The sequence below is a fragment of the Siniperca chuatsi genome, linkage group LG5 (assembly GCF_020085105.1).
Source record: "Siniperca chuatsi isolate FFG_IHB_CAS linkage group LG5, ASM2008510v1, whole genome shotgun sequence".
NCBI classification, from domain to species: Eukaryota; Metazoa; Chordata; class Actinopteri; order Centrarchiformes; family Sinipercidae; genus Siniperca; species Siniperca chuatsi.
Window position 1 is genome coordinate 25,926,310 of NC_058046.1, and position 21,195 is coordinate 25,947,504.

Sequence of the window (21,195 nt, forward strand, 5' to 3'; positions counted from 1 at the left end):
CAATTATTATTATTATTATCACCATTAATGTTATAGTTTTGCTAAGCCCTAGTTTTTGTTTCTTCCCAATATCCTGACCTCAGTTACTCTCCTCGTCCAGAAAGATTAAACAGTGAATACAGTTTCCAGTCATTGTTTTTGTCCTTCGAAAACAGATCCAGTGATCTACCGGCACATCTCAAATCAAATATAATATTACAGTTTTACCATATACCCTGCCATTTGGCAGGACAGAGCCTCCATTAGTGAGGTTAGCGAGCTCTCCACTGGAGTCGCGGGTGCCCCGTTCACTGCTGCCGCCGGTGAGCGGCAACACGGCCTCATCTGTGCCTTTGGCCCCTGGTAGCTCCTTAAAGACGGGGCTCTCCTCCTCCTCTTCAGGTATCTTGTCCAGGCTCTCATCAGAGATCCTGGACAGAGCCTGCTCCTTCTTTAGACGACCTGGAGGAAATCAAGCGATGGAAGGTTTAGTTAAGAGAGCATCCTGGAAAGACAAACTATCACCACCAGATAAAAAACTGAATCTTCTTAACAATGCTAACATAGTATTTACAGGGCCTTGTATAAGAAAATACCACAACTGTATTTACATGTTAGGCTTATATTCTATTGTGTCTGAGGGATAATTTACAGTTTGATAGTGAAACAAAGAATTCACATACTGGTAGAAAAGACTGAGGTTTTACAGAAAAGCTATCTGGATGATTTCCAATTAGGACAAGCTGATGAAATCAGGACAGGAATTTCACAAGTAAATCAATAACTTGGCACACAGATCCTATTTTTTTAAATATATTTTTTTCATGCATGTTTTTGTTGAAACTGTACTGTTACTCTGCTCTAACATCAATATTAATCATCATAATTCGCCTGGTTTCAGGTCAGAAAAAGAAAGCTATGCAGCAACATTCCACAAAAACAGAAAGTACAGCCATCAGCTGATCCAAACTAATCCCAGTGCTGATAGACTTGATGCCCCCCTACTCCTCAAAACACCCCTCAGTACAAACACAGAAACTCAGCCATCGCCTGTTTCATTTTGACGGATGCAGTAATATCCAGATTAGACAGATAATCATCGTAATAATCCTCACAGGCATTCAGAGGTCATGACACGTTAAGCAACAGGTCAAGTCGGCCTCACAGGGTTGAAGGAAAGTTTGACCCTGCACACGAAACTTATCCTGCGTGACATTAAGTTGAATTTAACAGACTGGCTGCCTTGCTTATGTCCACCACTCTCTCAGATATTCCACCTACTGCTCTTTCCACTGTTTTATTTAATGCGTCATGTATTTTATAGTGTTGTCTGCTTTGCTGCAGGCTGATTTTCCCATTAGGGAAACAATTCCTAACCTTGATCTGAAAGCTTTCTACACTGCAGGCTATGATTGTAACCCCTCGCATCTGGCCAAGTAGCTATGCGCTTAAAAATGTAAGTGCCGAAGCAAAGCAAGTGGAGTACTACAGAGTTCACAGGGTTTTTTGGTGGCTTTAGTGGCTCTGGCAGAGGCCAATGCGAAAACATCCGCTGGCATCCTTTGTTTGGTGTCAGAGCACAGAGTGTGCAAACAGAGGCTGAAGCTCTGTTGTTAGGCCCGGGAAAGGCCCAGAGAAAGACTGAAGAGAGACACACACACACACACACACAGATACCTACTTGCTATTTTCCTCCTCATCCAGGGACAGACAAATATCCAGACTAGAGCTGCACAGACCAGCGACTCAGCTAAAGTGATGAGAAAGATGGCCCACACAGGTAGCATCTCTAACCCAAGCACTGCAATTAATGAACACACACACACAAGTATAAGAAAATAACACATTGCAAGTACTTTCGAAGTATTATAATCTACTTATACTCTTGTCACACCATCAAAAGGAATTTTGAGCAAACAAACCACATTGGCACTATTAGCCGTTAAGACTGAGATGATAATTTGATCATACATTGGTGTCAGACTGAATAAACAGAGAATATTTCCATTAGGAATAACTGCCGCCCAGCACTTACATGGGGCTCCAGTGTACATGATGGAGAATGTGTTGATCCCAATTGTGGTGGCATAGAAGAGGGGCAGTGCTCGCAGGCCATTAGGGACAGAGTCATCCTGTGTAGCAAACAGACATAGATTTTTAGTGGTTTCTGATATGATGGTAAAAGAGCTAAAACTTATGCACGAGTGATGCCGTTTTTATTGTTTATCAACTTTTAGTTTCATTTCATGGTGGTATGATGTGATTGCACTCATTGTTTTACAAAATGCTGCAAATGAATGATTCCAAGCAAATGTGTAAGTAAAAAAATTAAATGAGTTATTGTTTTGGTTTTATATGTATGAAGAGTTTTGCCGGATGTAATGCATAAGGCAAGGCAAGTTTATTTGTATAGCACATTTCAACAACAAGGCAATTAAAAGTGCTTTACACAAAACATAAAAGCAACAGGACAATTTAAAATGACATTTAAATACAATTAAAGAGTTAAATAGAAGATAAAAACAAGCTAAAACAGGAATGTAAAAGTTATAGTGCAGTTTAAGAAATAAATCCTTATTTGATTTAATAAAAAGGCAGCGGTAAACAGAAAAGTCTTCAGCCTTGATTTAAAAGAACTGAAAGTTGCAGCAGACCTGCAGTTTGCTGGGAGTTTATTCCAGATATGTGGTGCATACAAACTGAACGCTGCTTCTCCATGTTTACTTTTGACTCTGGGGACAGAAAGCACACCTGTCCCAGACAACCTGAGAGGTCTGGATGGTTCATTTTTAATACATATGCCATATTTTCATATACATAGAGCTGCTATGACTAGTTGGTTAATCAATTAGCTGAGAAAATACATACAATACAATTTTGATAATTGTTAATAGTTTCAGTGATTTTTTAATCAAAAATGCCAAACGTTCTCTAAACTTAAGTTTCTCAAATGTGAGGATTTGCGTCACAAGCTGAATCTGATGTGGGCTACATATATCGCACAGTCCTACTTATGCTAAATTACTTTTAAAATGTTCTTATCTGTCTTATTAAACATGCTGTTGCTTCCCTCATCTTTAATTTCCTATGTGTGGACCAACCTGCCATCATTGGCAGCTCTATCATGTAAAAGTGTCCCTGAGGAAGACAATGAACAGTTAACTTCTCACTAACTCTGGGCTTTAAGCTACTGGCTTTAAATATAAAAATGCACAATAGGTCGAGATGTACTTAAGTTAGATATGTCATTACAGTCGCCTTTTCTGTCAGAGCAAATTATCAAAATTATGTTTGAGTATCAAGTGTAAACAGGGCCATTTACTAACAAGTTCACTGACTGTATGTGTTTTTGTTGTGATGACAATGCTATACATACAGTATGTTACATATGCTAACATCTTATAAAACCACAACTTCTTATTGAGGTCAGGTCAGTTCAAAAGGTGTGGAAATAGTGAAAACAGATGATGAGATAAATATCCAACAATTCGCTCTTGCACAAAGTGTGGTTTATGATGAGTTTGATTTGATATGCAGTATGACCTGACCTATCAAGGTAAAAGTCTCACATCTACACACTAAACCATCATCTTGAGTGTGCATTTTGGAAAAGTAACAAATCTCAACACAGCATAGATATAATAGAAAGATTAATTATTCAGACATAGCTGATGCAAACAGCCTGCAGACACAGAGATGAACTCATCCTGAATTTGACCCAGCTATAAAGTAACTCCAGTCCAAATAACAAATCGTCCTATGACTCATTCATACATAATCCTGCAGTCGTGACCTTAGGATGATCTACAACACTTTTCTCTTCTTGGTCTGCCAGAGATTGCCTGTTACATAACAGCAGATCTGCGAGTGTTGCCAAATCAAACGGATTTTATCTGTGCTGAAGTTCTTTGGACAACTTTGTGTGTACACGTGTATGTCTGTGTCTAAATTCTAGTATTTAAACATGGAGCACCGACTCACTCTACATGCTGACAGTATGAATGTGGCAAGAAACTCAAACTGTACACAACATAAAACCATGAAAATTATACACATGACACCACTGGCAAAAATCATGGACGGTCATAAAACATTATTCAGTGATTCCTGTAAATACAACAGTACAGTAATGTGAGCCCACCTTGCAGAGGATGAAGTATCTGATAAGCATGAAGAGGAGTCCGGACATGAGTCCAGAGAGTAAGGGGGAGATGAACCATGATGCCACTGGAGAGGGAGGAGTACATTTCATCAGAAAAGAGCAGCAACACACTTCAGTAAAATCACCGACTGATACAGTATCATCAGGCAGCAATGATTAAGTGTTACAATTTTCTTTTTGTTCCAGTTTTTCTTTTCCAACATCTTCTGTTCTTCTGTACCTCAATTTGTAATTAGCTTCCAACACTTCCCAGAATGACTTTCATCTCCTAAGGAACAGGTATGAAATTTTTAAATTAAGCTGTGGTTTACACATGCAGGCAAAGGAAGCAATAGCTAGAGTTTCTTTCTCAATGGGTTTATTTTACTTTATAGTATGTCTTGTGACTGCATTGCATGCTGGCCTATTGAGACTTCTAATGGCGGGTAAATCGGTAACTCTGCCTCTTCTAAAATAGATTGCTCGCTGTGTAAAATGGATGAGGGAGTCATCCTTGCTGAGAATAAAATCTGATGATCACTGTTGATGGTTTGCAGAGTTAAAAAAAACCTTTCTGAAGTCAAACTGTAGCTGTACTGGGAATATCTCAGTGTGGTGATATTTAGTTTATTTTCTGTCAGTTTTCAAATCGGAAGGTGGCACAGTATGAGTAATATTACGTAAAAACTGTGTACTGTATGTGAACACCATAGATATACATATGCAAGCATGAGGATATACAGTAAGCGTTGTAAACACACACACACACAGGTCCCATACAGCGCCTAGCCATTACCAATCTTGACAAGCTGCATCCACTGCACGCCTCTGGTGCCGATGGCCACCATGGAGAAGCCGATGGTTGCACCAACAATGCAGTGAGTCCCAGAGACTGGCAATTTGAGGAAGGAGGCGATTAGCTGCCAGACTGCTGACCCTGTGATCAAACCAGACACACACACAGATCATTTTTAATTTGATGTTTCCATCAAAAATGTAGTTCTGGAGCAATCGGAAGTACATGCTGTGAACTCGAGAAAGCAATACCACATAAATTGATTGCATCATTGTGTAATTTTTGCGCTCAGGTATTGAGATTATGTTACTGTTTGTTGTTTACTTCACTGGATTTAAGACATTTTAATATTCAAACTGGATTATGACAGCATGCGACATCATAAGTGAGGGTCTGAGTGCTGTTTGAAATTCAAAATGATTGCTTTAGGTTTGTATTGTTCGTAAAAGTTGGCACAAATGAACCTGTATTTTAAGTTTCAGTATAATCTGATACACTGAAAGCCTGCTGCAAAAATGAATATGTAGACAGGCAGTGAAAATAATAAAAAACATGGGACTAATGGTTAATTTATCAAGACATCACTGATTTATCAAGACAAAAATCCCATAGGGTCGTTAACACAATCATTTCCCAAAGGTAAATTTATTTTTGTTATTCTCACACAACAGAGTCCATTATTTGAATAATAAGACCTCAACGTCTCATTGTCAGGCTTGGAAGCTTTTTTTCAAAGCCTTAAATTAGACATTGACAAGTATATACTGTATTGTGCTGTTTCTGTGAACTCCAGTGAAACATTAAAACCTGCTGGACACAATAGAGGTATTTTCCTGCTTTTATCTAATCAAATCAAGAAGTTACAACTTCTAATTCTGTATAAACAATATGCCAGTGAAACACATTTCCTGTTTGAGATGAAGAAAAACTGTTTTGTGTTTCCCCAACATTCACTTGTGGCGGGCTGCCACACCTGAATTTTCAACGACACAGGAATCCCCTGTGCATAATATCGCCTTATTTATCACCGTTTCCCAGCATCCTCTGTCATTAAAATGGCATTGTCTCAAAGGGAGCTCTATTGTTTTCTGTTCTGCGCCATTCATTTACTGAGGTAATCTAATGTTGATGTGTAAAGCTACTGTTGATCCTCAAAAATTCTTGCTTGTGCTTCACTGTAAATGTGTTTTAACGAGAGGATGTGTGGCAGGACTTTTCTGTGAAGCAACCCGGGAGATGTTTACAACGCTGCAAGGTTGGTTAGCATTGCCAAAACTTCACACCCTAAGGTTTATCTCTTGTAATTTCAATAAAGAAAAGTGGTTCTGAAAAAAGCACAGATGTTCTTCAAATGAACAAGTATGAACTTTTACCAACTAGAGTGCAAAAAACTCTGGTAGAGAAAACATTTAGAGCCACAAACAGGTTAGATGAAGAGTTGCAGAAGCTTTTTTATTTTGGGAAAACCTCAAACTTCAAACATGTAATGACGATGAGTGATCTTCCCTTTTGTACATATACTGTATGAGTGCAGTGTGGCTGCATCACAGACTCTGATCATAACAGCTCAGAGCATTTCAGAGCTGCTTTTATGGTCTGTATCTTACAGGAGAACGTGTGAATGTTACACGTGTGTCCAGATGACTACGACCTTTTCCAACCTTTTCTACGACAGAACACTCCTGGACGAACGAGGGACTACACCGTCTAATGTTACATGTATTAAAATAGTCTGACATGTTACTGTGTCTGCCCTCAGGCCAGGATATGAAAAAAGTGACTTAAGTTGAAGTAAATTTGCACTGGTGGTGTTTACAGGAATCTCCATTTCCATGAACACACATGAAAACACTTGTTCAAATTACTATTAAACGTGAATAGAGGTAATGGCAGAGCCTGAAATACAGTACATTAAACTATATACAGAAATACGTTAGAGCTGAAATGATTAGTTGATTAATCTATTAGTCGTTCCTCTGTATTATATCACTGTAAGTTGAACATCTTTGGGTTTTGGACTGTTGTTCAGACAAAACAAGCAAGAAGAGGAGGTTAGCATGGGCTGTAGGAAGTTGTGATAGGCATTTTTCACTATTTGCTCCTTGCAGTCCTAATATCCATCTATGGACCCCACCCCCCATCCTGGTTCTCCTCTGCTGTTATGGGGTTACGAGTTAGAGACTAAGGGTCTATCATCACCCATGCCACTAATGTCCCAAACAATGTCAACAGCAAATGTTTACCTGGAGGGAATAACAAAGCCCAACTATTATTGCATCTAAAACCTTTTCTCACCAGTTATCACCAGTCCATTTCACTTAATGATGGAGCCAAGAAGCAACAATAGTTCAGCAGTGCTTTCGGCAAAAATAAGACATAAGCAGCAACTACATGACTCACTGGATTAGGGCTGCGGCCAATAATCTGCCTGTTGTTTTTTTTATGATTAAGTGACTAATTGTTTTGTCCATAAAATGTTGTAAAATTGTGAAAAATGCCCACTATGACTTCCCAGAGCCCAAGGTGGCATCTTCAAATCCCTTGTTTTGTCCAACTGACCAAAGATCCAAAACCCAAAAGGTATTCAGTTTACTATCATATATTGCAAAGAAAAGCAGCAAATCCTCACAATTGTGAAGCTGATGCGGATGACTGAAATGATTAATCAATTGTCAAAATAGTTGCTGATTAAATTTCTGTTGATCAACTAACTGACTACCCGACTAATCATTTCAGATCTACACTGGATGTAAAATTCAGTCCAACTTACCGACCATGGCGCTGACCTCCCCTGCCATGAGTATGGGCACAGTTTCGTTGTACAGGTTGACATCTATGATGCCCTTTCGAATCGTCTCACCCACTTTGGCCCCCAGCAGCATCGAGCCCAGTGTCTCAAAGATAGATGCCAGGATGCAGGCCTGCTTCAATGTGACCACACCGGACCCCACCGCTGTGCCGAAAGAATTGGCCACATCATTGGCACCCACTGAAAAGGCCAGTATGAAGGCAATGATGAAGCCAACAATGACCATCCACAGATACGGTTCCAGATCCATCTTGATATGATTTCACCAGAAAAAAATCCAAAACGGAGAAAACCAAATTAAAAAACTAGCTTAAATATTCTAAAAAAAGAAGTGCTCTGTGCGTTTTTAGCAGAGGACTTGGTAAGCCCACTCCTTTTCTTCGTCCCCTTGTTATAAAGAGTTCGAGGGGAGAAGCACAGCTGCTAACTAAGCGTTTGGAGCTCAGTCCAGAGATTGGAGACTAGTGATGGCGGGTGCAGGGAGCATTCCATAGCTTAGAGCTTGACAGTTGGTCTGCACGTTCCTTCACCTGCCAGAGAAACAAGAAAGAAGAGACACATTAACAGATTAGCGTCATAAACCATGATTACTCTTTTTCAACAGCAGCTACCATCTGACAACACCTCCCTGTGACTTCCTCAGAAAACCTAAAACACAGGAGGGGAGGGGGCAGGGAGTAGGGGGAGCTTATGAGAGCAGAAGAATAAAAGGCAAAAAAAACCCAAAAAAACAACAACCAAAAAAAAAAAAAAAAAAAAAAAAAAAACAAAAAAACTGGATTCATGGGTGATGACAACGCAGAACTGCCGTGGATGAAACGGGGAGAGCACTCCAGTGGGGAAAGGTGAGGACATCTCAGATAGCCACAGTAGGAAATAACAGTCTGCACTTCAAAGAAATCAAATCAGACCCTTCGCTGCTGACAGCGCCGAGACTATAAAAAGACCACAGTGTCCAGAGTGAGATGTGAGCAATGCTCCCAACATTAGAGTAGATTATTAACACCTTTTACCCACACAACAGGGCAGCTGACGTCTCTGCCAAACCTGCTTTTATTTCACAGGTTTTCCCTTTGCCACACGTCCAGATAGCCTTTGACAGGAATATACAGTTTCCATATTAGACCACCAGACTATCTCAACCACTATCACTTTCATGTCTGACACAGCGATGATATTAGGCAGGACAATCAAGGATAAGGTGATGTTTTACATCACGATATTGTAGCACTTCCTGAAATGTCTGGAAGCGGTTTGATCCAGCTGATCTTAGTGAAACTGTCTCTTGGTTAACATTTCTATTTAAATGAGAGCCTGGTGGATGTTTGCATGGCAAATTACATTACTCTTCTAATCTTTGCTCTTTCGGCCTCAGCATGACGGCTACGGCTGCTCACTTGGTGACAGTCAAAAGGTACACACAAGTTTTGTAACAAGCTTTGGAGTACAAGTTCAAACAAAATCAAAGGCTTTGCTGCAGTAAAAAATGAAAAAAAAATCCCTCAGTGCATGGATTTATGTTAAGACTGCAATGCAGTAAGAACACCAGCAGTGATGTTTTACTGCTGCTAGAGGTGGGAACAGTTTACAAAACTGCACTTCTGGGGGTCAGGTTAGTAAACCGATAATACAGCAGAAAACATGCAACTTCTCTGTATTCTCTTGCATCTTATGTAAAAACTAAAAACATTATAGCTTTCAGCATTTTAATTTTCAGTGACAATGGATACAAATCTGGGAGAGTGACATTCTCAATTTTATTTGTAGAAATCCTGAGGGGGCATTTCTATGTAAAGTAGCAAGCCTGCTGCTTGTGTACACCAACCTAAACTGCTGTGACATTAGCTAATTGAGAGGTAACCTAAAAAAAAGGGGATGGGAAGAGAATAATTTGACTTGTAAATAACAACTATTAAGTCTATAAAGCCCCGTCTGACAATAAGCATGATTCTCCTGTGTGGCTGAAACAGAGCTGAAACAATTAGTTGATCGATAGAATTTAAATTTTTTTTTTGCAAACTATGTTACTAGTTGAATAATTGTTTAAGTCATTTTAAAGCAAAATACCAAATATTCCTGTGTTTCAGCTTGTGAAGATTTGCTGCTTTTCTCAGTTTTATATCATTGTAAACTGAATATCTTTCAGTCTTGGACTTGGGTAGGACAAAATAAGACATTGGAAGACGTCACCTTTGGTTGTAACATGTATATTTTACTATTTTCTGACTGTGTAGATGAAACGATTAATCGAGAAGATAATCTACATATTAATCAATAATAAAAATAATTGTTAGTTGCAGCCCTACTAAAATCATTTCTTTAGAGCAGTGATTGTTAGGTGATCCAGTGGCTCTGTTGTAATAAGAGTGCCGGGCTCTGCACTTGTTAGAAAGTTGATCACATCAGATCCACTAGAACAACCGGCAAACTGCTTCCCATGTCCCTGTAAAGTTCCACCAAGCTTATTTACAACAATGACAACATGCTTTAGAAACGGCTGATGAGGCCACCAACACTGAAACCTCTGGTGGTCCTTGAGAAACCTCTACACCACAAATGACTTGGTCTGGGTTCTTTCTCCTCTTTTTCTTTTGTCTGTGCCACATAATCAAAGTCATTTCATAGGGGTTAATGGCAGCACATTTCCTTCTATGGTTAAGCCAATTGTTAATGGGGAGCATTAAATGTAAACAGCTTGAAGGCCAGACTAGTGCATTTCTCTTGGCATGAACTGACTGTGTGCTCCTCATCGCGTGGGGGCAGGCAGCTCCTTTCTGAATCGCCTGCGGCAAGTTATGGCTCCCTCCTCCCGACCAAAAGCTCCATCTGGAACAGTTGAGGTCACATTCTGCTATCCTTTATCCTTTGCTGAACCACAACACACACATAAAAAGATGATAATAATTTGTCTCTTGATCAGGTCAGCGCAAGACCTCCCTGAATCAGGATCTAGTACCTTAAACCACACTGAAAATTATTACATTGTTAATGGTTAAAAATCTAAGAAGGAATCTGACATGTTTAATTTTCCTCAGATCCCAGGCCAGTTCTTTTTTATATAGAGGGAAAGAGAGCTCAGAGGTTGCCAAATCTCAAAGAGACTGAATTATGTGATACTTCACTGATCCCTGAGGGTAAATTCTCATTTCACCTTCTCCAGAGAGAAAGAATCACAGGATCAGAGTGAAGGATCAGTGCACCGGGACTTAAAGATTCAGAGTGTTCAGACAGAGGCTTGAGACTCTTGGGCTCAAACTCAAACTGAAGTCATGAACTGATGTCTATCAAGACGACTGCTACTAAAAAGGTTATAAATAAGTTAAGAATTCATGACCAAACATGACAATACGATCCTAGGTAGGATGTTATCTCTATCTGAAGCTCTAAAATTCAACTGATTCCTTAAGTGCTTCATGTCACATATAGTTGGCCCTTACAAGTAGAAACATTAAAATGCTATTTCATAAATCTGCACCAATGTGCAGGCATTTTAAGGCTTTTGAGATTTTTAAGTTATCCTAAATATGTTCTCACCTCAATTCATAATCATTTGAATTGAAAAAGTTAAGAATTTCATTTAAAATCCTTTGTGTTTGAAAACCTCTTTAAGACTTTTGAGAAGTGCTGTATAAATAATATGTTTTACAGTCGATGCATTGACCAAGTAGCAGACTTTGAAGGACTAACACAAGAACCCGTGTAAATGTTTAATCTGGGGAACACCTCCACCACAAGAGGACCACACAGTCAAACATTGCCCTCCACCAAGCAAAACCAGACTCCACAGAGGAAACCGTATGCACAATGGTGAAACAAGCACATCGTTCAAGTGTGTGTGTGCGCAAGTGTGAGAAGGAGGAAAGATCAGCATTAGTGACTTGAGTGTGGGCGTGTACAGGCAAGTACCAGGCCTTTTTAAATCAGGTCTACAATTTTCTAAACAGGGAAACTCAACATGGCAGCTGCACCTGACATTTGGTCCATTCGGAAGAACTCGACCTGGTATAATACATGAACACCAGCTCAGATACCACCACTCCCAGTTGTGCACATAAAAAAATATTTTCTCCAGGGCTGAAACTTGTAACGTAGAGTTGTCTAATGCTAACCTGTGGCACCCTCTTATTGACTGCTGTGCTACAGGGGAGATTTAAAACAGCTCCTCAGTCCTCTAAGAATGTAATGGGAATACAGTCAGAATATGCAGTGAAACACAAAATGACCCAGAGACCAATCAGACAGCCAGGTGTAGTACACATGTCCACCTTCACCCTAATAATCTGTGAAATTTGGAGTTTAATAGTTTCCTCTTTCTAGAGGAAATTAATATGGTTTTTAATATGATTCTACTATAGCATAAGTGCCTCATTAACATCCAAATTATTTATATAATAATGATAATAAACTTAACTTCATGCCCGTGGGTAAATTCCTTCTCTGCGTTGGATCCATTCTAACTATTTAGAAGCAGTGGGGATCCACAGTGCAGCACATGGGGGAGGGGGGGCAACTCCAGTGCCTCCTCAAAGGCAATGGCAAGAGTATTACTAATACTTAGAAAGCAATATATCGATATTTGGGGAAATATCTTATTTGCTTTCTTGCTAAGAGCTAGATAAGTAAACTGACATCACTCATGTCTGCAGTGCAAATGTGAAACTACAGCCAGCAGCCGGTTAGCTTAGCTTAGCTTCCAAATGTGGGGACTGCAGAGAAAGAGCAAGTACTTTAGCTTTTTCCTGGACATCCCTGTCATCTGCAGACCGCTCAACACCAACCTATGGACATTACCCAGACTGCCAAATATAGACACAAGCAGGCTGCATTCATATCCAAGCTGTGAGACAGTGTCAGCGAAAGGCTGGTACTTTGTAACCTCAGTGAGGAATCGGTCAAACTGTGGTCAAAAGTGCACAACACTTCTAAAACAAAAACCTGTCTGCTGCTCTCAACATCTGGTGTGTTAGCTGCCAGATTTTAAAACACAACAAAATGTCTATTGCACAGTTTGAACATGGAAAACACAGCCTGGGAATGTTTATGCATACTCACAGATGATGAGGTATATGACCTTGTGTCCTTGAAAGTCAACAACCCTGCCATGACTTGCTACATACATTGGTTTGTAAATACAGGAACCATTCAGAGAACACAGTATGTGCCAGAGATTCAGTTTCAGATTCAAAAATAAACAGAGCTCATATGAAATGGATTTCATGCAAATAGCTTGATATATGATCTTCAGTATGTTAGAGGAATCCTCACCATCTCAGGCTACACAGTCAAGTTGTGTGACTTCTGAGTGTTTACACTGCTCCAATGAATGATTCATCAGGAGCTTGAAACTTCAAACTTCACCTTGGAAAAGTGTTAAGTCCTCTAAAAGCAAAACATTATAAAAAAGCTTCATGAATTAAGAGTAAAATATTAAATGAGTTGCATAAACTGTAATTTTGAATTTTTTATTTTTTCCTCTTTATTTCTCCATACCAATAATAGTCTACTAAATATTTTATTTACCAGTTATTTTATGTAATTTATCTTCAAGGAGTATTACACCCCCAAATATAATTTAAACAACTGCTCAGTCAGGGTTGCCAATAAAAAAAGCAGAAGCGGCAGCACCATAATGCAGATTCAATGGCGGTGATCATAATTGCTTTTGCTACCTGGGTAAGAATGCACTACATGATAATGTTGCTGTTTTGCTGGTCATCGAGATGCGGAAAAATAACCAGGAGAGGAAACAATGTAAAATGCTGAATTTAATTTGAAAAACTGTCAGCAATTGTTACTTGAGCAGAGGGAAGAAATTACTTGTCTGCTCTAATAAACTATTTAGGAGTGATTTTAGAGATGATATGCAGGCAATTCACTCACAGAGGAACAAAGTATGTCTTGAATAGTCAAGGAAGTTAATGTATAGTTATCATTTAAACATGCACATATTGAATGGCATCTGCTTTCACAAATGAACAAGAAGAATTTTACAGTTAATTATCATTTCTAAACACACAACAAAATAGAGTTTGTTTAAAAAACCACCATGGAATCAAAATACTGATAATGAATCAGTTTCAGTTGGAGAGGTCTGTGCATATTTAAAAAGATGATGGACCCGCTTTTTTCCTTTTTGAGGGGCAACACCTCAGGTTAATTTGATTGTATCTGTCTGGAGGTTTCTGGATCCCAACAAGACTATTGTGAATTCAAAATCTTAACCAAACTAACATAATGTTCAGCTATGACAAAGGTTTGAGACAATCAATAGATCAGCCTACAGTGTGTAACGGACTGCCTCCCTATTCAGCTCAGGTGAATCTTTTATAACATTCTGCACAGTGTGACATGACTGCTGTCTAAGGTGCTTAACCTGAGACCACTCAGGGATGCGGGAGCTGTCCGAGGTGATTGCTGTTGTTCACACTTTGATATACTTTGACACCAGGAATTATATCCATGATGTTACGTTACCTAAGAAACATATTTAGAAATATTTTAGTGTGGATACCTTGGATAATACCTGCCTGAGTAATAAGATGTTTATAACAAGATTGTAACTGACAATTTATTATGATATTGTTTTGGTATTGTTAAAATGACCTCCAATCAAACTGGTTGCATCAGAAATACTATAGCTACCACTTTTGGAAACTCCGTCCTCTATGAAGGAATGCCAACACATGTCCTGGGACTCCAGAAGATGGGAGGTTGGTAATAGATAGATAGATATACAATATTTAGGTGATGTTTTCCTTTGTTAGGGTACACACTATTTGTTGGCGGAGCAATCCTCGGCTTCTCCTGTCCACATGTTGAAGTGTACTTGAGCAAGACACTGACCCAAATTGCTCCAAATGGGCAGGCCAGCGCATTGCATGGCGGCCGTGTGTGTGTGTGTGTGTGGCAAAATGAAAAGTGCTTTGTCCGCTAATGTAGAAAAACACTATAATTGTGCAGTCCATTTACCATTTACCATCTCATACTCAGCTTGAAATAAGCTGCTGTCCCATCTAAAGAAGCTACCCTAAATAATAACACTTGAATGTGACTGCGAGGCAACATGTTCTTAAGGATTATTTCTGGCAGACACATTTTCTTCCTGTGGGTGTCAGGTGGCAAACAGTACACATAATGAGGACACTGACTAAATTAGGTCTTCATGTTGTCTATGCTGGAATATTAAATCATGATGTCTAGAGGACAAATCAAGATAAAAAAAAAGGGACATTGTTAAATACATGTGGTGAATATTAACATTTTCATGACAATTAACTGAAGAGAATTTCAACTATACAGCTACAACACAACCTGAGCAGAGCATTTTACCTGTTACAGCATTGACCTCTGGAAGCATATGTTGTGTGACTGTAAAGAGAGGCCTGTGTGCAAACTACTTACTGTGATCACTTCTCTAATTGTTTGCCGTCATTGCTGTACAATGCTCATTAATCTGCCCGAGATGCCACTGCACCACAGCTGGTGCAAAACACTGTGTCACGAGCTAAAGTCTGCATTGACATGCGGCTGCACTATCCATGCACTGATTCAACCCTCCCCCTCCCTCCTCTCATCAACTAATCCTTCTTCTTTCAGCACATGCTGAAAGGACCAGAACTAGAACATACATGCAGCGTCAGATGATGACTCACAGCAGCATCCTACCAGTGCTGGCTAATTGTTACACCTGAAGCATACGCAACTACAGTCTGTGCTTCCAAGGACACAGGACACTCACATCTACCAGATGGCTTATTAAGTTAAATAAACACAGAGATATGGTTAAGACAAAAAACTGAGACAAACAGGCAGGCACGTAGGCAGACCTGAAAGCCTGGAAATCAACTCCACTCACCTTCATGTCTCCTCACATCAGTGGAAGATGAGAAAGTGGTGGAGATGAATGAATGTCAGAGACAAAATGACAGTACTGGGGAGAAACACAGACAGAGAGAAATGGTAGGTTGAAAAAAAATGGACTGGCAATAAAACGGGCGTTAGCATGTGATTGACGGGAAATAAAATTATGAGGAGAGAGTGGAAGAGAACAGCTGATGACAGGAGGAGAGGAGGAGTGAAAGGAAGGAGGGAAGGAGCAGGAGAGGCTTAGTGAGAAATCAGCAGGTTGTGGTGGTGTTGCAGGAGAGAGGAGAGAGCGAGCTAACAAGAGAGAGCAACAGAGAGAGAGAGAGAGAGAGAGAGAGAGAGAGAGAGAGAGAGAGAGAGAGAGAGAGAGAGAGCGAGCGAGCGAGCGGGCAGCACAGCCAGCTGAGTCTAGACTGCCTCTTAAAAGGAAAGTATCCGCATTCACAGCACACGCCAGCCAATGACAAATGTCGGAGAGGCCAGAGTGTACCGCTGACTGGCTGTCTGTGTGCAGAGAGGATGGACAGATGGAGAGGAGGCAGCCAATGACTGCGGAGGAGGATAACCAGCGAGGGGGAGATGAGAGGGAGAGGAGGTGAGCCTGTGTGTGGATGTGTTTTACAGCCGGAGAAAAGCATGCAGACGGATCAAGGGCATTCAGAGCGCTAGCATTCACTTGGTTACTCTGGTCACAGCACAATACAAGTCGTAGACTGATGAATATAATATGAACATTGTGGCACCTAAATACTGATACACATGTTCAGTAGGAAAGCAACAGTGTGACAAACTGAAGGAATGAGCTCTGGGTTACACAATCAATCTACGATGCTTGTTACTGCAAATATTCAGTATGATGAAATGAGCTGAGCCAGTTTGGGCCATTTTTCTTGGTAACACAGGAGGCCCATCACACAACACACACACACACACACACACACACACACAATCTCAACACTTATTTGGCTACGATCCACCCATCACTTTCTTTGCCACAATTGTCCCTTTCAAAGACATGCTGAACAGTATGTCTTTATGTGACTTGGTTTCAGCCAGCAGAGACAGGGGCTCTGGTCGACACAATGAAGAGTGCGGGCCAGAGTCACTGCAGGCTCACTGCTGACAAAATACAAATCAGAGCCAGAGTCTACGTCTCTTCAGCAGTTCCCCAACACTCACTGATAATGCTATAAGAAGCATGGCAAGAGAAATCCTACACACAGACTACTTAAGACATATTGACAGGCATTTCTAGCAAACTAGTCTGTGAGAGATAAGGCAAGAGATGCAAATGAGTTATGGAAGATGTTCTTTGATTTTCAAACTTTGGCATCTTTATAGATGTTTTTCAAACTTTGGCAAAATTTACCTGAGATTTGGCTCAACCACAAACGACCTGCCTCACACAATTTTTTAACCATATACTTAAAAACGCTCAATACTCACATACACCATTGAAGCTAAGGCAATGTCTAGTGCCACTGAGTAGTTCAGGTCCTGTTCCCTTCGTTCTCACATACTGTGCAAGAACTAGAATAGGGGCGATAAATTCATTTGTCCAGTACTGTTCAGTGGTCTGATCTTGTGTTTGCTTGAGTTCCTGTGGTTTCTCCTCTATCGTCTCTCACTCATTCTCTCCCTTTCTGTCCCCCAACTGGCCCTGCCTGCTAAAAAGCCTATCTGCGTCAGTTGCACCTGCTGCCTCTGACTCTGTGCTTCGCAGCAGGGAGGCGCTGTCTCCTAGAACCAAAACACACACACACACACTCTGTGCAGTTTTGAGATCAGTCAGCCTCCATGGGCAGGAGGGGGGTCGTTTAAGAATGACAACAACGGCGCGCATGACTGCAACACCATCTTCAAAGGCTCCTCACACAAATTTCCATAAATCCTCTAACTCATTCTATTTTCTCTCCACTGTGGGTCTGCATTGCAGCACTAAGTCAGGTTGTCAAGAAGCAAGCAACTCTGGTAATCCTTCAGATCGCTTCTGACGGCCATTACAAGCACACAGGCAATCTGTCAAAAATGAATGGGGGCCTGCAGCTAAATCAATAGTTTTTGGCTGGTTTACCCAGGTAGAGATAAGTGATCATCTTACGGTTTCCTTGCCATCACTAAAGTCCAAAGGAAGCAGTGAAACATCCTTTGAGACAAAATCGCCTTTTAACTACTGTTTTATGAATATTTATTTTCCCTTCATATCTTATTTAGGTTTGGCACAAGAACTGACAGCATGTGGTGTCTATAATAGTTTCAAATGTAATTTTGGGTGCTGCTTTCATGTAGAATTCAAATTCATGAAAAACATCTGAGCATACCGTTAACATGCTGTTGATTAAATAGATTGATGAATGGGTTTGTGTCACTGGCCCTCTCTCACCACCAACCACAAAGATAAACAACAGCCAATAGTAGTAAATCACTCAGAGTTTAACTATCTACATCAATTTAAGCACCAACATTCTACATGGCCATCTACTGTGGATTTCCACTGCAGAACGTACCAATTAAAGGAGTACTCCACTGATTTACTGTGGCATTGCACTCCTTACACTGTCAGACAATTAAAAAAAATAAATAAATAACTAAAAATCTAAATCAATACAGCAGAATCAGGAATATCATCTTTTTTATTCCACACATTCTTCTTTCTTGTCAAAACCTGGCACCTACATTACCCACAATCCAACTTGGCCACCGACAGTTCAATTGGAAATTTGGGTGTTCGCTAGCAGCGGGTAATGTAGCCTCGAGCAAAGATGAGGAGCGGGCTACAGTGGTCTTGTAAGCTGATTCCTATCTAACTCCACACCCCCGGATTTATTTTATTTTCATACTTAGTAGTCTTCAACCCGAACCGATGCTCAAATTTCGAGAAGCTCCCTCTAGAGCTTCTTACAACTTTTTTCACAGTAGTACTCCCCTATAAACACACTTCGACTTGTAAAATCTGCGCACTTCCTCTTGAAGTATTAAATTCCATTCCTAGCATACCAATTTATTTCCCACTGAATACATACATTAATTCATCACTATTTCTAATGAGACCTCTGTCACATTAGTGTTTGCTGTCTATGATGTGAAAGACTTTGCCACTCTTGTCTTAAATATTTCTTCTGTAGATTGATATGGCGGTTGGCAAGCTACCGTCTTCAATCAAGTTCGAGACATGTCAGTCTCACACTCCATAGACTGAACAAGTATGTTTTAGCAACGTTAAAGCAGGCCGTGTTACAGCAGCAAACAATTGGGCCCCCCTCTGGCTTTCAGTGTTGAGTAAGCCTTATGTTTAAATACTTTTAAGGTCAGCTCTCTCTGGTTTCAGTGGAGACTGCGCACGGGTTTGACTCCCTCACCCTGAAATGGCAGAGTGACTGAAGCGAATCATACCTATTAGAGTGTCTGTACAACTGTTTTAAGTAACTGAGAAAGACACACTCTACTGTCCGTACAATTCAAATTTATTTATATAGCACCAAATCATATCAATCAATCAAGTTATCTCAGGACACTTTTCATATAGAGTAGGTCTAGACCGTACTCTTTATATTATTTACAGAGACCCAACAACTCCCACCATAAGCCAGCACTTGGTGACAGTGGCAAGGAAAAACTCCCTTTTAAACAGGCAGAAACCTCGAGCAGGACCAGGCTCTGGATGGGCAGCCATCTGCCTCGACCGGTTGTTTGTGCTTGCGGTGGTTTAAAAAGGGTCCATAAAAAGGACACCAATTTACAGCAATAAATTCAGATAGTAATAAAAGAAAACATGAAACATACACAGATATAACTGCTCAAACATTTAAAAGACATGAAAAGTCATATGATTTCAACAAGTAGTCTTTTTTCTTTTAAGTTAATAAATCTGGGATTTGAAATGATTCTCTAGAAACGTCCAGTCGGACACACTCACACACGATGCATTAAAAAAACACTAAAATAACAACAACACAAAGGATGCAGTGCCCAAAATAAAGCTTTTAGGCTGGCAGAAACTATTAGTCATCTCTGAGAATAAACCATGCTCACAACAGGGATCCTAATTGACCAATCAAAATGTGCCTCAAAGATGAATATAGAGCCAACTACTTATTAGTTAAGGGGCCAGTTTTGTTGGCTAGCCTTCACATCATAGGACTACCGACACAATTAGTCTTGGTACCTACCAACAATTGTGGCTTTTTGAGGTTGCAGTCCAGCTTTCTTCTCTTTCTGCCACCTGTCTCCATGTTCCTGAGTGTAGGAGTCATCTTACCCATGACCCTCTCTCCGTTTTCCTCTCCTCTCTCACCCCCCTCCCACGCTCAGCCTTAGCCGGACAGTTCCAGTTCTCTTCCACAAATCAGCATAGGTACCCAATAGCAAAGCGTGTCCCCTTCACCCCTGTCCTTCCTCCTCTGTTTACCCCTCCCGATCTCTCCTCATCTTAGATGTGGAAACAGAGAAATGTTGATCTGGCTCTATACTCGCAAAGCACTGCGAGGACCTCCAACCGACCTACCTCTTTCTCGACTGCTGAGACGGGTAATCTACTGTTGGCTTGCTCTGTGGTATTAAAATGTGTTACTGGGGCAAAGTGGGTGCCGGTATTAGCGAGTGCTCAAAACGCAACACAAAAAGGGCAAGAGACTCTGTGAGAAAGGAGAGGTACAAACATGATTAATGATGTTTCTTACGTCCACACTAATGGGGATAAATGCATCTTGTCATCTCCATTTTGGCCATCCATCCGTACTTCGCTGCCGACTGACCAATGAAATCTTAATTAAAGTGTGGAGATCTTATAAAAGCTTTTAAAAAAGTATTCAAGTATTCATTCATGATTTAAATTTATTACAAATATAAAATACATTTCCAGGTACTCTGCTGTGCATTGTACTTGGTTTATTTTCATGACAGGTCTTTCTTTTTGAAATGACCACAATGTATGAAAAGACGAGAGTCTAATCCATCAATACATATTACATGTAATTTTTCATAGTACTAGTGTACTGCAGGTGGAACAGTAGGCGGTAAAAGGTTAAGGAAGGACACAATTAGACACAAACAGAGTTTAAAGCACCTGCATTGTTGTGGACATGCACTTACTATGTCTCAGCATTATTATTATTATTATTATTATTATTAGTGTTTGCGGACAGATTTCAGGAAAAAAGGAAATAATTCATCAGGTAAAGAAAAAAAACAAGCTGATACACGAACTGTGGATTTTTCTAGTATAGTAAAAAAAAAAAAAAAAAGAGAGAGAGAGAACGCTCCCTCCTAAGCTGGATCTAGTGGCCTGTGCCCTCCTGCTCTTAATCCTGGCTTCCAGCACATGACCCAGCTAACAGTATTATGGAGTGCTTTGATTAGACCTGCTGTTGTGCGCACGTAGTGGGAGATGTGGAGGTGGTGGGGGAACATGGGGTCCTTTGCTCTGCCACCACTTTGCAGGAATGCCAGGCCTCTGCACAGACAAATACATGTGCACACACACAATGTATTAACCATATATTTAACCTCAGTGTACATAGCCAACACACAGAGGGAGAGAAGACACGTGGATGGCCGGATTAAGCCTGCAAATCAGTGGATTACCCCAGCACTGTTATTCTAGGT

General features: G+C 40.3%; 1 protein-coding gene across 7 annotated transcripts in view; it reads right to left on the reverse strand.

The window, feature by feature from the left end:
* Positions 1-21,195, reverse strand: part of slc20a2 (solute carrier family 20 member 2) — a 55,956-nt gene that overhangs the window by 15,454 nt on the left and 19,307 nt on the right. For 5 of the 7 annotated variants that reach the window (XM_044197954.1, XM_044197953.1, XM_044197958.1 and 2 more), the window contains 6 exons: positions 7,687-8,255; positions 4,917-5,057; positions 4,121-4,206; positions 2,015-2,111; positions 1,661-1,780; positions 208-441 (listed from right to left, as the gene is read on the reverse strand). In XM_044197954.1, the coding sequence (XP_044053889.1) occupies positions 208-441; positions 1,661-1,780; positions 2,015-2,111; positions 4,121-4,206; positions 4,917-5,057; positions 7,687-7,975 (967 nt within the window). In that variant the 5' untranslated portion in view covers positions 7,976-8,255. Of the gene's footprint in view, positions 1-207; positions 442-1,660; positions 1,781-2,014; positions 2,112-4,120; positions 4,207-4,916; positions 5,058-7,686; positions 8,256-15,580; positions 15,656-17,037; positions 17,225-21,195 lie in introns of those variants that run through there. The other 2 variants (XM_044197955.1, XM_044197956.1) reach the window with 2 other exon arrangements.